This window comes from Hibiscus syriacus, unplaced genomic scaffold, assembly GCF_006381635.1.
Source record: "Hibiscus syriacus cultivar Baekdansim isolate YM2019G1 unplaced genomic scaffold, ASM638163v2 tig00000916_pilon, whole genome shotgun sequence".
Lineage (NCBI taxonomy): Eukaryota > Viridiplantae > Streptophyta > Magnoliopsida > Malvales > Malvaceae > Hibiscus > Hibiscus syriacus.
Window position 1 is genome coordinate 1,194,808 of NW_024061833.1, and position 15,399 is coordinate 1,210,206.

General features: G+C 34.7%; 2 protein-coding genes across 8 annotated transcripts in view; one reads left to right on the forward strand and one right to left on the reverse strand.

Annotated features, from left to right (window-relative positions):
* The first annotated feature begins 4,836 nt into the window (after positions 1–4,836).
* LOC120117558 (abscisic acid receptor PYL8-like) lies at positions 4,837–7,612 on the forward strand. 2 transcript variants are annotated; one of them, XR_005515677.1, is made up of 4 exons: positions 4,837–5,249; positions 6,241–6,456; positions 6,878–7,165; positions 7,247–7,612. XR_005515677.1 is itself a non-coding variant. In XM_039137822.1 (3 exons), exons 1-3 carry the CDS (start codon positions 5,109–5,111, stop codon positions 7,091–7,093), a joined length of 573 nt encoding a protein of 190 aa, XP_038993753.1. In that variant the 5' UTR covers positions 4,837–5,108; the 3' UTR covers positions 7,094–7,330. The 2 variants fall into 2 exon arrangements, 1 of the variants encoding a protein (XP_038993753.1); XM_039137822.1 differs by having other exon boundaries at positions 6,878–7,330.
* Positions 7,613–8,959: 1,347 nt separating this feature from the next.
* LOC120117570 (polypyrimidine tract-binding protein homolog 2-like) overlaps positions 8,960–15,399 on the reverse strand; it is a 30,570-nt gene continuing 24,130 nt past the window's right edge. Inside the window, exons 1-12 of one of the 6 annotated variants that reach the window (XM_039137845.1) lie at positions 13,766–13,867; positions 13,400–13,647; positions 13,110–13,319; positions 12,883–12,948; positions 11,361–11,423; positions 11,169–11,242; positions 10,785–10,880; positions 10,636–10,693; positions 10,205–10,309; positions 10,020–10,101; positions 9,629–9,741; positions 8,960–9,402 (exon numbers count right to left, since the gene is read on the reverse strand). In XM_039137845.1, the coding sequence (XP_038993776.1) occupies positions 9,037–9,402; positions 9,629–9,741; positions 10,020–10,101; positions 10,205–10,309; positions 10,636–10,693; positions 10,785–10,880; positions 11,169–11,242; positions 11,361–11,423; positions 12,883–12,948; positions 13,110–13,319; positions 13,400–13,585 (1,419 nt within the window). In that variant the 5' untranslated portion in view covers positions 13,586–13,647; positions 13,766–13,867 and the 3' untranslated portion in view covers positions 8,960–9,036. Of the gene's footprint in view, positions 9,403–9,628; positions 9,742–10,019; positions 10,102–10,204; positions 10,310–10,635; positions 10,694–10,784; positions 10,881–11,168; positions 11,243–11,360; positions 11,424–12,882; positions 12,949–13,109; positions 13,320–13,399; positions 13,648–13,765; positions 13,868–15,399 lie in introns of those variants that run through there. The other 5 variants (XM_039137841.1, XM_039137853.1, XM_039137834.1 and 2 more) reach the window with 5 other exon arrangements.

Below are 15,399 nucleotides of genomic sequence, written 5' to 3' on the forward strand. Positions count from 1 at the left end.
TGCGGGAGGTGTCGTAAACGGATGACCCGATCGTCGTGAATCGATGAAAAACCAACTAAAACCGAGTTATTACCGACGATACTTCCGACTGAAATTCACGACGAACGACGATGATTCACGACGAAAGGTTTGAGGGGTTTTGTTCCTCGGTTGACAACGAACACGATGGTTGTTTCGGCTTGTCGTTTGGAGGTCGGACGGCGAGTAGATCGGAGTTGGAAGTAGGGAGAACGTTAGAGGAAAACTGGAAAATTTTCCAGAAACATACGGGAGTCTGGGGGGTTTATAACATCTCATAATTAAAAATGGCTAAACCAAGAGTTTAGCCACTGAACTTCCTGCACTTCTTAAAACGGTCTGTCAACTTTGAAATCTTACAATTTAATCCCTTATTTCTTTCAAAATACCAAATTAAATCCACCAATTTATATTTTCTTAAATTTAGCCCCTAAATTGGGGTGTTACACATTTCCATGCTCCTTATTCTATGGAGGTACTATATCGTCATCCGTTCCTTATCAACAAAATGTATCTACTCCTGATGGTGATGATGATGATGACAATGGTGATGATAATGATGATGATGATGATGATAAGAGTGAGGAGTCAGAACAAGTTATACGAAGAAATCCTCCTCGAGACAGACAGCCACCGCCCTGCGAAACACATTCAAGACGCAAGCATCGATAGATTCATACATTTCATTATAGTTGTATTTAATTTTTTATTTACAAACAATTATAATTTTTTTAATTATTTACCATTTAATACTTAAAATATTTTGTTAATTTTGTTTATTACTTAATTCAAGCGAATGGTTTTATCATTTAGTGCTTTTTAATCGTTTTATTGTATCATTTTCTTATTTTATTAATCGGTGATGATCAAATGACATTAACTTAAAGTTAATGAAAATTAAATTACAGAAACTTATCTTTCTTATGCAACAACTACAACAAGCACAACATCAACGGTTACTTGATGACAAAATAAATGGACATTTTTTCCTACTGTGTCCTGGGTTTCTACAATACCCACATCTTTTGTTTTCTCTTGATGTTTCCATATAACAATGAATTCGAGTGGATTTTGGACGACCTAAGGATGGATTTGGTACAATCGAAAGCTAATTCTGAACCTCATTAGGGTTTTTCTCATTACCTATGGGAAGAAATCAAATTCATATGCCTTAAACACTTCCAATAGAAGGTATACAAAATCCACAAAACGGTTATAGTCTTGGCGGGTATGTGAGCAAGCTACTATGACATGAGCGCATGAATAATTCAGAGCTTGAAAAAACCCATTGTTGCACCATCTGTCTCGTAGATTAACTCTGAACGAGTTAGCTTGAATCCCTTGAAGAGGTTGCAGGATCTCTGTCACACGAAACAATTCATGGGTTTTAGAGAAGCTTGTTACAGACATTCTATTTGATGCATCAATTCTTTTTTGTAGATATGTAACTAATCTATGGTGATATACATGACCGTTTTACATCCAAGTTTGAGCTTGTCCCCCGAGCTTGGCGAAAAGTGTTCCCAAATGAAAATATGTCATTTTTACTAAAGTCGTTACCGATAAATGATGTGCCCCCTTTAAGGTCGAATTGATAGCCTAGTCAAGTTTGTCATCATGTGTCCATATCGATATCCATCATCATATGCATTTGTTCACATTTCTTTATTGATGAGGCTGATGTAATCGTATCATTCCTCGTTCTTTCCCCACAATTCTTGAAGCAATGACTCAAATATTTGAGGTAGTAGTTTGTAACCTGAACATCAAATGTAGAACTTACTAACTTTGTTTCTATAAAAAAAATGAACATGATTGAAAGAAAAAAAATAATAGAATTTTCACATACCCATGCATACAAGTAATTGGCACTCATCATTCTTCTTGAACATTCCATGATAGTTTGCAGTAATGTGACGGATACAATACATGTGTTAGACATAGGGTGGTTGTCACATTGGACCCAAAGATTTCATTACTGCTTTGATACCAACTCCGCGATCTGAAATGACACAGATTTTTTCCCTCGTGAAAACATGTAAGAGTAAGTTTCGGAGAAAAAAGACACAAGAATGTATATTCTCCTTCAACAATGATAAAAACAACTGGAAGTATGTTGCGATTATCATCTTAGACAACTGCCAATAATAAAACTTGCTTGTATTTTCCATACAAGAATGTCCCGTCGATTTGGACCATGGGCTTGAATTACTATAAATACAATATAATTAATTTAATGTCGATTTTAAAATGTAATTTATAATAAATTTAGAGTTTTTGTTTTAAATAATTAATTTTATTCTAATTCTATCGTGATTTATCTTGAAATAACTAAAATTGAGATTAATAAAGACGTCCACCTTCGACAAATCATACCAGCACTTTGGCAGAGATGAAACTTTATTGGTTTTCATGAAATCATGATTGATTCATTTGAATTAATTAAAGAAAATCTGACTTTGATTCATGAACAAATTTCCCCATACCGTGGGGTGGATTTAATTATAGCCACTGGATGCATGGGGTTTTAAGAGCATAGACGGGGACATAAACTGAAAATGATTTTTTTTATTTGACAAAAGTAGAGTATGAGAAAGTGATAGATTTGTTGCAACCTAATTAAGTATTTGAATTAAAGTGTTGTTTGAATAGTTGCGATAATTATAAATTAGTTTAGATTTTTTTTAGTTAATTGATAATGCATATATATTTTAAAATTTTGATGATTTAAATTTCATTTTTTAAAGAAAATAATATTTCTTTTGTTACTAATACTATTTAATGGGTTAAAAATGAAATTTATAAAAGAGTTAAATTGCACTATAAATCTTCAAATTATGATATTTATTTTAAATTGGTCTTTGAACCTTTGAATGTTTTAATTTTATCCTTAAAATATGTTTCTTATTTTAAATTGATCTCTAAATTTTTTAACATTCTAAATTCAACCTCAAACTATGACCTCATTCTAAATTGGTTCTCAAACTTTTGAATGCTTTTGGGGGGCAAAAAAATCAAATTTATGGACCAAATTTGAAAATTTGTTCAGTTTGAGGACTAATATTGACAAAAATTCAAAGGTCAAATTAGAAAAGGCAACTAAATTGAGGGGTCAATTTGTAATTTTCCCTTCTAAAGGTTAAAATTCCAAGTAATGGCAATTCTCGTGATAAAATTCTTAATCCAATGTCAAATCGAATAGCTGATCCAGTAATTTAATTTTAAAAATTTATGACAAAAAATATGAAGAGTTTAAATTGAGATTTTATTTTTAGGGTAAAGTCTATAAATAGTCCCTAAACTTTTAGGACATTTGTATTTTAGTCACCCAACTTTTAAAACTTGCAATACAACTATCGAACTTTAGTTTGTTTTCAGTAAGATCCCTGACTCTTCTTTAAACCCTTTAAACCCCCATTCTTCTTCTTCCTTCTTTCTTCTTTCTTCTTTCTTCTCTCACACCCCCGTTAACCTCACTCTTCTTTTTCTTCTCTCTCACACCCCTGTTAACCCCACTCTTCTTCTTCTTCTTCTTCTTCTTCTTCTTCTTCTTCTTCTTCTTCTTCTTCTTCTTCTTCTTCTTCTTCTTCTTCTTCTTCTTCTTCTTCTTCTTCTTCTTCTTCTTCTTCTTCTTCTTCTTCTCTTCTTCTTCTTCTTCTTCTTCTTTCTCTTCTTCTTCTTCTTTCTTCTTCTCTTCTCTTCTTCTTCTTCTCTTCTTTCTTCTTTCTCTTCTTTCTTCTTCTTCTCTTCTTCTTCTTCTTCTTCTTCTTCTTCTTCTTCTTCTTCTTCTATTCTCCCGCTCGTGCCCACTACAAGATTTTGATGCAACTCACGTCCACTGAACCCTCTAAAATCGTTATTTTTCCCATGGCTTTCGCCATCGTCGAAAATGGAAGAGTTGTCGTTTGCAAGAGAGTTCAACGGTAGCTCAAGAACCATTACTCTTTTCTGGCATCAGCGAAGATAATATCAAAGTAGGAAACATAGAAGAATGGAACCTCAAAATCATATTGCATGAGGAATGTCTCCTGGACTCCACCAACCACTACAATACAACTGTAACCAGCTCCCAACAGAGAATAAAAATTCTTCCTTGTGGCTAGTGTAGCACCCAACCATGTCCATATATGCCTCAAGAATGGAACGCGGAATACATATGTTCATTCATGTTTCGGCAACACCGAATTTGGCTCGTAACTGAAAATTGCAGTATTTGCAAGCTAAAAATGGATTATATGCTCGAGAATTTTAAAGTACAGAATAAAAGAAAGAAGGAAAGAGACTGTAAGCACGATCGGGCTGGAAGTTGTTTATGTCCTCAACGTGGAGAGTGGCCAAAAAATAACTGCTCATATGCTTACATATAAACCTGCACATTCCGATCATAAATACTTGTTAAGCTTAAAACTTGGATCAATGTTTCCTACTTTAATATTATCTTCGATGAATACGGAAACGAGTGATGGTTCTTTCACTACCGTTGAACTCTCTTGCAAACGAAAACTCTTCAATTTTTGACTGTGGCGAAAGCCATGGGCAAAGTAACGACTTTGGAGGGTTCAGTGGACGTGAGTTGCATCAAAATCTTGTGGCGGGAACGAGCGGGAGAATAGATGAAGATGAAGAAGAAGAAGAAGAATATGGAGAAGAAAGAAGGAAGAATGAAGAATAAGAAGTCTGGGGGTTTAACGGAGTTAAAGTGTCACGTCAGAGACCTTAACTAAAAGTTTGATGATTGTATTACAAGTTTTACAAATTGAGTAACCAAAATACAAGCACCCTAAAATTTAGGTACTCTTTACTTTACCCTTATTTTTATTATTTCAGGTTATGAAGTGGGTGAAAAAGGCTTAAAGGTAGAAGAAGCAACGTAGCTTCCCTCTTTTTTATGGCGGTGACTCACAGGCTTTTCTTCAGATAAACCGCGTTAAACAACATTCTAGAATCCTTGCCGGGGATTCAGTCCGGTCGATGATCAGAGCTCTGGTTGCCGTCGGAGGAGACGAGGTAGAGCCTTTATTTGTTGTTCGTTGTTGTTGCGTGAGAGAAAAGCGAGTTTTCGTAGGTACATAAGAAGAGGAAGAGTCAAAATGAATGGTAATAGCAATGGATTCGGGAGTGCGGCGGCGGCGGCGGCGGCTGACTATATAAGGAGACGCCATCTGCATGAGATTGGAGAGAATCAGTGTAGTTCGTCTCTCGTAAAGCACATCAATGCTCCTGTTCCTCTTGTAACCTTCCTTTTCTCTTTCTCTCTGTTTAAGTTCTGTATCTTTCAAATCGTCTCAAGATTCGTCTCACTTATCATCTTCTATTTCGCTTCGTTTTCTTCCATTTCTTTAGATCTGTATTGAGATTTTATTATGCTCCTCTCTCTTTTGATAGCTTCATTGATCGATGATTTTTCTTTCTTTTCTTGTGATTATTTGCATGTTTACTTAGTGAGATTGTTTTTCAACGTTTTACAATTTTTTTTCTCTCCAGAAGGATCAATCTTGATCTGTGGTAGTTTTTTTTCCTGGAAATCTTTGATTGAATTTTTTTCGTGATTCTTTTATTAAATATTAAAAAAACAAAACAAAGATAGATGATCGAATTGAATTTGTTACATTTACTGTGCTGGTGATTGAAATAGAGAAGACCTTTTTGCATAATTGTTGAATTAGAGAAGATAAAATTTTCTGATATTTTTTTGGGCGAAACAGAGATCATTTTGATAAGTTTAATGCTGATGAGCAACTCAAAACTTGCTTCTTTGAATTTGAACAAATTTTGAATGGTTGAATTGTCCAAACTTTTTACAGAATAAATTCATTTCTATGATTAGTGAATTGCTTTATGTAGAAACAGTGGGGTTATGATCTAATCGGATTAAATGCAACTTATCTTGTTTATTATTGTACATTTCTAGGAAATGCAGCTAGAAATGGGAATGACGTGAGTATTTGTTCCAAATCTTTATTTCCTCTTCTGTCTCCATTTTTTGCACGTACCATATGAAATGTTTATATTTGAAGGAGGAATACACCATGCGGAAAGATCAATAACTAAGTGGATATTCAGATAATGTACAAATAATGCACTTCCCCACATTGGACAGCTTGATTCTTATATTTTTGTGAATTTGTTAATCTCTCTGGTTGGATGCTTGGATCTCTTTTCCCTTTTTCCCGAATATTTAGAATTTTCACGGAAAATTGTATTGCTTTGTCTTTTTAACAGGTTTGGTCTTTGGTGAGGAGATTCGACCAACCTCAGATGTATAAACCTTTTGTCAGCAGGTGTGTTGCACAGGGAAACCTCGAGATTGGAAGTCTTAGAGAAGTTGATGTCAAGTCGGGACTCCCAGCTACGACAAGTACTGAAAGATTGGAACTCCTTGATGATAACGAGCATATCCTCAGCATCAGGATTATAGGTGGTGATCACAGACTTAAGGTAGAATTTTTGTTTCTTTCCTTTCTTTTCTGGCTTAACCTTTTTTACTCTATTTACATTCAGTATCACCTATCTCTTGCATCTCAAATCCATTCGTTCTTAGAACAAAGCAGATTTGAACACATTTGCTTACAGCTTATTGATCTATGCTGTACAAGATAGTTGCTGATTTTAATAATACTTCCGAAGGTTCATGTGTGTTTTACCTAATATTGGATGGATTTATAGATTTTCTTTTATCTCTTGAAAATCCAAGTAGTTACATCTTTAGCTAAATTCGGTTTCCTGAATGTTTGGGTACACAAGTTCATTAGTTGACAAGTCATGGTCATGAGGTTCAACCTTTAAGTGTAGCAGTTGTAAAAAGGAGGTGGCAGGCCCTGTTTGATGCCTTTGACCTGATTTTTTAAATTTTATCCAGAACTACTCTTCAATCATTTCCCTCCATCCAGAGATCATCGATGGAAGGCCGGGGACATTAGGCATCGAATCCTTTGTGGTGGATGTGCCTGAAGGGAACACAAGGGACGAGACATGCTACTTTGTTGAAGCTTTGATCAAGTGCAATCTCAAATCACTTGCGGATGTGTCCGAGGGGTTAGCAGTGCAGGACCGGACCGAACCCATTGATCTATGAAAGTTGGGGGGCCGAGATGATAAAAGAAAATGTGGTGGCTATAGTTGCCATGGATGAAGCTTCAAAGAAATTGTGCGTATTGCATCTTCTACACACACATATTGGGTCTCACCTTTTGTTTTTAACTTAATGTGCTCGATTTAATGTTTGTAGTAGATGAACCTCGTTATTGAAGGATGGGAAAAGAAACGACTTAGTTCTTGCACAGCTGATCCAGGATTGTCTGTAAGAAAAGGGAAACGACATAATGAACTTAATTAAGAGTGGTAATAACATTTGTAACGCACTAATCTATCCACTTAAAGTGGCTAAACAAAACCGAACCCTATAAGTGGCAAGAAGAATTATGGGTTGGTCAGTTGAGAGTTCAAAAGTCAAAGTTGACACTAGGAATGGGAATGGGGCGGTGTGGGTTGTTATTTTGCTGTCTCTATTTCGATTAAAAAATTGATAATTCAAAAGATGTCATGTGTTCGAATATCGACCTTTATCTTAAAAGTACGATATCTTTCCATTTGATTCTGCTTCGGTATTTCAGCATGTTTAATTAGTCCGACTCTATATGTTTTGATGGAAATATTTTTGTTTCAATTTTTTGTAAGAGATATTTAATATGTATCTACAAAAAGACATTATAATAATTATTTAAATATATAAGGAGTAAATTGTATTAGCAGGGTCGTCCAGTATTCGATCTAGATTAATTGGTCAATAGATCGGATGTCAATGATTAATTCAAAAAATAATAATTGCAATGCGATCTCTATTTCGCATTGCGATCTCCACTATCGTAAATTCGCGTTGCATTTCGCATTGCGATAGTTGAAAATCGCGTTGCGTCGTTGCGATTTTCCAAATTCGTTGCAATAGTCTACAGTTGTTGTTGCGATAGTTAAAAAAATATTTTGTTTCTCTAAAAAGATAGTATCTGCGCGGACGTGTCGAAGACACGTATTACCACGACCACGACCACGACCCGAGACGAGACGAGACGGACGGCGGCGGCGACGCGCGAGAGTCTCCCTTGTTCTCTATCACTCAACAAGGAAGTGAGAAAGTCAAGCCTTAAATACTATTCTCAATAGTGTTTCCAATACTATGTGGGATTTGAGCATTACCAACACTTGTTCCCAATACTATGTGGGATTGAGCCTTAAATAGTGATATTATTTTTGAATGTTTTGCTTAAAATTGCAATAATCGCGATTGATTGAAGATTGACTTTTAATTATGACATATTTAATCGTATAATACTAATGCAATTGGTTTCTAATTCAGTTGTTTTAAGGTGTATGATTGTTAATTGTTTCCTGAATAATCACATTGTATTGGAAACAAGTGTTGGTAATGCTCAATCCCACATAGTATTGGAAACACTATTGGGAATGGTATTTAAGGCTTGGCTTTCCCACTTCCTTGTTGAGTGATAGAGAACAAGGGGGACTCTCGTACGCCGCCGTCGCCACCGTCCGTCTCGGGTCGTGTCGTGGTAATACGTGTCTTCGACACGTCCGCGCAGATACTATCTTTTTAGAGAAAATTCTTAAAAAACAAAATCTTTTTTTTTACTATCACAACGAATTTTCGCAACAAATTTGAAAAATCGCAACACGATTTTCAACTATCGCAACGCGAAGCGAATTTGCGATAGTGAAGATCGCAATGCGAATTAGAGATCGCATTGCGATTTTGTTGGTCATTTTCGCAAATCCAAAAAAAATTGGTCAAAATCGTATATTATCTAAGATTTTTTATCACTGAGGTTATTTTCTCTTATTCAAAATTCTAAAAAAAAATTAAATACCAAAAATGTCATCTAAAAACGAATACCATGTCTCAGTTCAACTTATAAAGAACGGCAAAACATGGGGAGCAACCACCGACGTGGCAGCTGAGGCCACCCCGATGCGATTTTTATACTGTTGATACTTGATATTGGTATTTTACATATGATTGGGTCTGAAATGAGGCATGGTCGAAGCCGGTGATGGTATGCCACTCTGGCCCGGCATTTGCATCATTCCATGGCTCATTTGAGACATCGAGGCCGGTGGAGCGTAAGGATTATGATTAGTCATCTGTAACGGCATCGATTGGGGCATTGCTGGAACATCTGAGGCTCCCCATCCGGCTGAAGGTTGCGGAGGCATCATAGATTGTCCCATACCTGGTGCAGGATATTGAGTCCCATTGTATTGATGACCAGCTTGACCCATTGTTTGAATCGGTTGTTGCCCCAAAACTGGAGGCTGTGGGTTAACCAGGGCAGGATTAGCGACTGTATAATCTCTGCTCCTATCATTGTTGAGCTGCAAAGATGAACCAACCATATTATTAGATTAAACTGCGTAAAACCCGTAAAGAACCATGTTTGGTAATATAATGCATCATAACCGGATTCTGATGCGTACTAATACGAACAGTATACATCAAATCCCCCACACCTTTCTCTACCATCCTTAACAAAAAAGTGTGAAGGATATATGTGGCCTTTAATTCCGCCACAGAACTAAACTAGCATCAAAGCACGGCTACCTTTATGCTAAGATCGGTGTGACGTGAATATGAAAGATGAAGTTTGCAAAACCCTCCATCGTATATGCAGTGCCCTTCTAAGGCCTCCTTGGCAACAATAGCCGTCTGAATATCTGCAAAACATGGAACCATTAATGCATGAATTCAAGGGAAAGGCAGACGGCAGGAATAAAATGTCCAATCTCTTTCTTATGTTCTAGCCTTAATAGAAAAAGAACAATGGGTTTGACCATAAATGCCGATTATGAATTTGTAAAAATACGCAGGCTTAGTCTAAAAACAACCTTTTCGGCACTAGTGAGAAATTCTCAATGATGAGCCATCCTGATGGAAGTACCAGATTCTGAGGCATAATTTAAGACAAAAATAAATGAACATGTTTGAACATTACCAGGGTACTGAATTAGAGCCTGCAGTGCACCATTCTTATCAAACATGGCAATCTTTTGAATAGGACCAAAAGCAGAGAAGACCTAAGCACGGGACAAAAGAAAAGAGAGAAAATAACAAGTAATCAGTATTGAGTTGAGGTACTAGACAGTCCAACAAGTGTTGCTTCCGGTAATTGATAAATACCATGTGAAGCACATCCAAGGTAACGGCATACTGCATGTTCTCGATCGATGCAAGTAAAACATTACTCTCAGGTTCAAGCTTTTTCCCATCAAGGCCCAAATTGAACTGCAATGATAACAAACAAATGAATCTCGTTAACAAACAAAGTATTAGACAAGTATTATACGGTCCAGCATAGTAATGAGACAATGTTATTCATTTCTCAAGAGAAATACATTATAGAGGTTAACAAGAGTTGAATCTCAATGTATGCACACCTTGCAGGAGGGGGAAAAATCACATGTAAACATTTTAATCAAGTTATGTCAAGTACCTTGAGCTAAAACTAATGCTTTGATCTTTAAGAAAATATACCCACTAATGAACCGAAGGATGGTGAACAGTACAACAATACTATCAACTGTTAAACAATTCAGTTCAATGTTGTTTACCTGGCAATTTCCATCTATAGCCGAAGGGGCAACAGGAAGGTAGGGATTGGTATAGTCCCTGAAAAAGAAAGAAACAATTCGTTTAATTAACAAATAATAGTAAAGGGATGTGCAGCAGCCCAGTTACTGGTAACGCATATCAGGAATACCTGCTCCTGTGGCTCTGAAATTTCACACTCAGATCCGTATGAGCAGAATATGTTATCCTAAGCGTACAAGGAGCTATGCTGTCAGAAAGCAGATACCTGGAACCCAAGAAAAAGTCGGTGGATCATCATGCAAGAAAACCAATGGTCACTTAAGAACAACATATGCTGTAAGCCTGTAATATTAAAAAGCTTTGCTCGTGGAGGATATTAAGTTTTCTTTTGTCAAGGACTAAAAGAACCCAAACAACTGGAAACGTTGCAATAATGTCAAAAGTTTTAGGGCTCGATACACAAACATCATTTACAGAATGAATGAAGTTATATGGTCACCTATAGTTCATAGCTGGACTAAATACCATGTCTAACAATTAATAAAACAGTTACCTAGGGATGATTCGTCCATCCAAGGCATTTTTTGCAGACGTTGCTGTTTCTGCATCTGAAAACTGCACCAATGCCTGCACTAAAGAAAGAGTGTCTTAATTTTCAAAAAAAAAGAAGAAGAAGAAGAGGAAGAAAGAATCTTATCTTCAGAAGTTGAAGTAAACAAATCGATACAAAAAGGAGAATAATGACCTGGAATCCAGCCGTCTTCTCAAAGGTGGTAATTTTGTGCACAAATCCAAAAGCTGAAAATACCTGCATTTTTAACTACTTCAGAAAGATGAATGGGATAAAATCAAGTAAGCTCACTCCAAAAAGTCATTGCAAACTATAATCCCTCATATCTTCCAGAAAATAAGGAATGGAGATAAGCCCAACATATCAGGTCTAAAGCAACGAGATAGAAGCAACAGAACTTATTATAGAGCTTGACAATTGCAGTGATGCATTTCAGATGCTCCAACGATGTTAACAAAAATCAGAACCTGTAAAATCAATAATTTTGCCAACGTACTACAATGCAGAAAATAATTTATAAAAAAATTATATAATAACCAACCAAATTGTGTTAAGAAACCTCAAATCTTTCCAAAAACCAAAGCTATATTTCAGGCTGCTCAAAATTCAATGTTATCAAGTTCATTGCATCTCCTGAGTAAAAATCTAATGCAATCACTATTCTCTTTGAAGGATAAAACACAACAGCAGCTTCAAATAAATTGAAGAAAACTAAGTTACAAATGCAGGGACAGATATTAACTGCCCCAGATTCAAAAGTCTTAAAAGACCATTCAGATTTAAGTCTAAGGAAAAAGTTGCAATCCACAGCATATTCCAGGACCAATCAGGTACAAAGATACCGTCGATAACTGATTACTATTGATATAAACCTAATTGTAAAACATGTTGATTAATATCCAGGAAACCTACATTTCTGAAAGATGATGTCATGAAGTATATATATTAAAACACCGGGCACTAATGAATACTATACTTTGTAGATTACATAATTTACATTGTTCCCCAAGGAAAATAAAAAAACGTTCTTTAGTAGAATAATATCTAATAAAATGATTTGCTCACTTTCTGAAAGCAGATATAGTTATCTAAACTTTAGAAACAAACATTTAGTTTGTAACAACAAGTACCTCAGATTATTACTATAACATTTCGGGTCTAAATTAGAAATGATTTTTTATTCCAAAATGGTAAGAGATAAGTATGCTTGCATGAGCATAGTAGGCACAGGAGGGACTTTCAATCTTCACAGGCTATTATTGATGTAACCACTCATTCATTAGCAGAATAACAGGCATCAGCGGACAGAAAATACCACTGATTACATGAATGATAGGCTACCTAATCAGAAATCAGGTTCACCCAAGCCAAAAGCTACCATCTCCCCTAAAAGTAGCCATGGCTTCAGCTGAGAGCCAAGAAAAATTAAAGTAAGGAAGATTTTGGCACCCAATAAAGCTCGCATCTACTGTTTATTGCACAAACATATAATACTGACCATGAACACAAACTCAATAAACCTACTTTTGGCAGTAGCAGCACAATAAAAAACATAGTGACACAAAGCATCTAAAAGGTCCAAGGGAGAAGGATGTACATGAAAGAAGAAATGAAAAAAACGCTAACAGGTAGGAATAGGAGGTAAGGAAGAGTAGGGAAGAGAGGTAGTGTTAAGGAAAGGAGAAAGGAGACAAACACACATGTGCTCTTTCTCCGGATGCACTAAGCTGCCATTGGAGATAATTCCCTTGAAATCATCCTGCTAATCCATTCATATTCATGTCAAAAAAACAAAAAGCATTTTTTTTTTTGTGGAAAGTGCATGACAAAAACCACACAATCCTACTAATTACATAAACTCAGATCAAACCTGGAAATTCTTAAACCAAAAAGAAAAACAAAAAGACCAAAGATCTTCCTTACCAGATGCAAAACATCAATGGAAACAAGCCGCGCATCTTGACCTTCAATTGTTATCAAAAGAACATTCCCGGCAATATCCGCTGTTGTTTTGTTGTTTACAATCTCCTGCCTGTTGGAATATTGCAGGTAGACCGTTTTGCCCCTAACTTGAGCAGGTTCCGAAGACGAAGCATAATACGATATCATAGCAATAGCCTGATTCAAATCAGCCTAGGTAAAACAAAGAAAAATACGATTACTAACACTATGAGAAAAGAGCATGAGATTTGAAGTAAAAAAGTAAAACTCACGAATTCGATGAAAGCTTGATTGCGATTGGCTCCAACATTGCACTTGGTGTTAACGACCTTACCAAACGGCTTCCCCAGCTCGATCAACTCTTCCTCCGTACACTCCCACGGCAAGTTCCTTAAATGCAACACCTTCGACGGGGGTTGAGTGTAGCGAAACTGCGGCTGACTTGATACGGAGGCCATTTCGTTCAGCACAATCCCTATGAAAATAAATCTTCGCCGAAAAGGGAACCTAAAGCCTAATACTAAAAAAATGAAAAATACAAATCGTTAAAACTTTAATATCCAATCGAAACATATAAATCTATAGATCTCTACAAAATCATTGGAAGTACGAGGAAAATTAAACGAATAGAAGAAAACCTGAAAGAAAATTTGACGAAATAATCCGTAGAAATTTCTTAAGAATAGTTATGTTAGGGTTTCACAAACTAGGGGAGAGCGCAGTTATTGATGGGGATTATTTTGGCGCCGGATAGGTGTATTGTGCACCACGTTGATCTTAAGCAAATCGGGGGATAAATTGTGTTCTATTTTTGGGCTTGACGAAACGGGCGTACTTTAGCTGAGAAAATTTAAAAATAGAAAATGAATGTATCAAAAAATAATTTATTTTAATTAAACAATTCGTTTGTTAAGGCTGAGTGGCTGAGCTTATATGTATTTGATATTGTTTTAGAAAAATATTTTTGTTAAATAATTATTTTTAGAGTTATAAATAATCTTGAATAGATAATTTTCAAAAATAAATATGCTTAAAAGTATTTATCCATTTAAATATAAAAGTTAAAAAATTATTTTTTATCTTCAAAATGTGTATTTTGAATTAAAATTTTAATATTTATTCAATTTTTATTTTTTGAATATCAAATAGAATAAGATGTATAAATATTTTAATCTTACTTAATCATTAGACTCGAGACATAAATCTTATTATGTAGGAGAGATAAATCTTATTTTTATCATACACGTCTCATCATATAGAAATATATTTGATTATGAAAAACGTTTAATTGTGCCAAAATATATCACTCTAAATGTTAAAAACATGGTGACCTTAAGTCGAATGAGCACATATAAAATTATCATGATGATAATTGTTCTTATAAATTATATATATATATATATATATATATATATATATATATAATATATATTATATATATATATATATATATATATATATTAATTAGTCAATTTTTTATTTAAATTTAATCAAATCCTTTCTATTTAAATTATTTTTATTTTAATAAAAATGTTATTATATCATTAAATTTTTAATGACTTTGACACTATCTATATGACAATCTACGTATACATTATTGTTGATGTGAAACCTTTTTATTGATTAAATAACTTAATCATCTTATATATTTTGTAATAAATATATATATATTTTTAAAATATTTTTTTGTAATTTTGAATTTATTTATTAGCATAATATAATGTTGTGCCTAGGGATGATAAAAATATAAAATTTTATAGATTTTAACTCAATTTGATTTAATAACATTGATAGTTTTTTTCTTAAATTGAATTTCGATGACCGAATAAGTTTTATTGAGAAGAAAAACAAAATTCAAATTAAAATAATCCGCCTTAATTTATCTCAAAATATTTGTAAAACACGATTTTATATTGTCATAATCGTTTTTATGCGGAACAATTATTTATTGTTTTAAAAACAATTACGAATTTAATTTGAAAAATTGGTAATTTTGGATTAATTTGAATAGAGTCGACATCGACCTTTGAGTTAGGTATGTCAAATACCTAAAAATGTCTTTTTAAAACAATTTTAAGAAAAATCATTTTTAAAGACAAAAAGTTTATCTACGTTTACCAGAGATTCGATCAAAACGGGTTCGGGAGTCGGTTACGAGTGGGGAATGATTAGCACCCCCACAGCGCTCGAAATTGGTATTGTCGCTTACACGTTGTCGTAATGGTGTAAATCCTGAATCCAATATAAAGTTAAAATATGACCCAATTATTGA

Coding starts and splice junctions, on each gene's coding strand:
- LOC120117558 (XM_039137822.1), top strand. CDS start 5,109: ATGAATGGTAATAGCAATGGATTCGGGAGTGCGGCGGCGGCGGCGGCG. Junction 5,250..6,240: donor TCAATGCTCCTGTTCCTCTT/GTAACCTTCCTT, acceptor TCTTTTTAACAG/GTTTGGTCTTTGGTGAGGAG. Junction 6,457..6,877: donor GTGGTGATCACAGACTTAAG/GTAGAATTTTTG, acceptor AATTTTATCCAG/AACTACTCTTCAATCATTTC.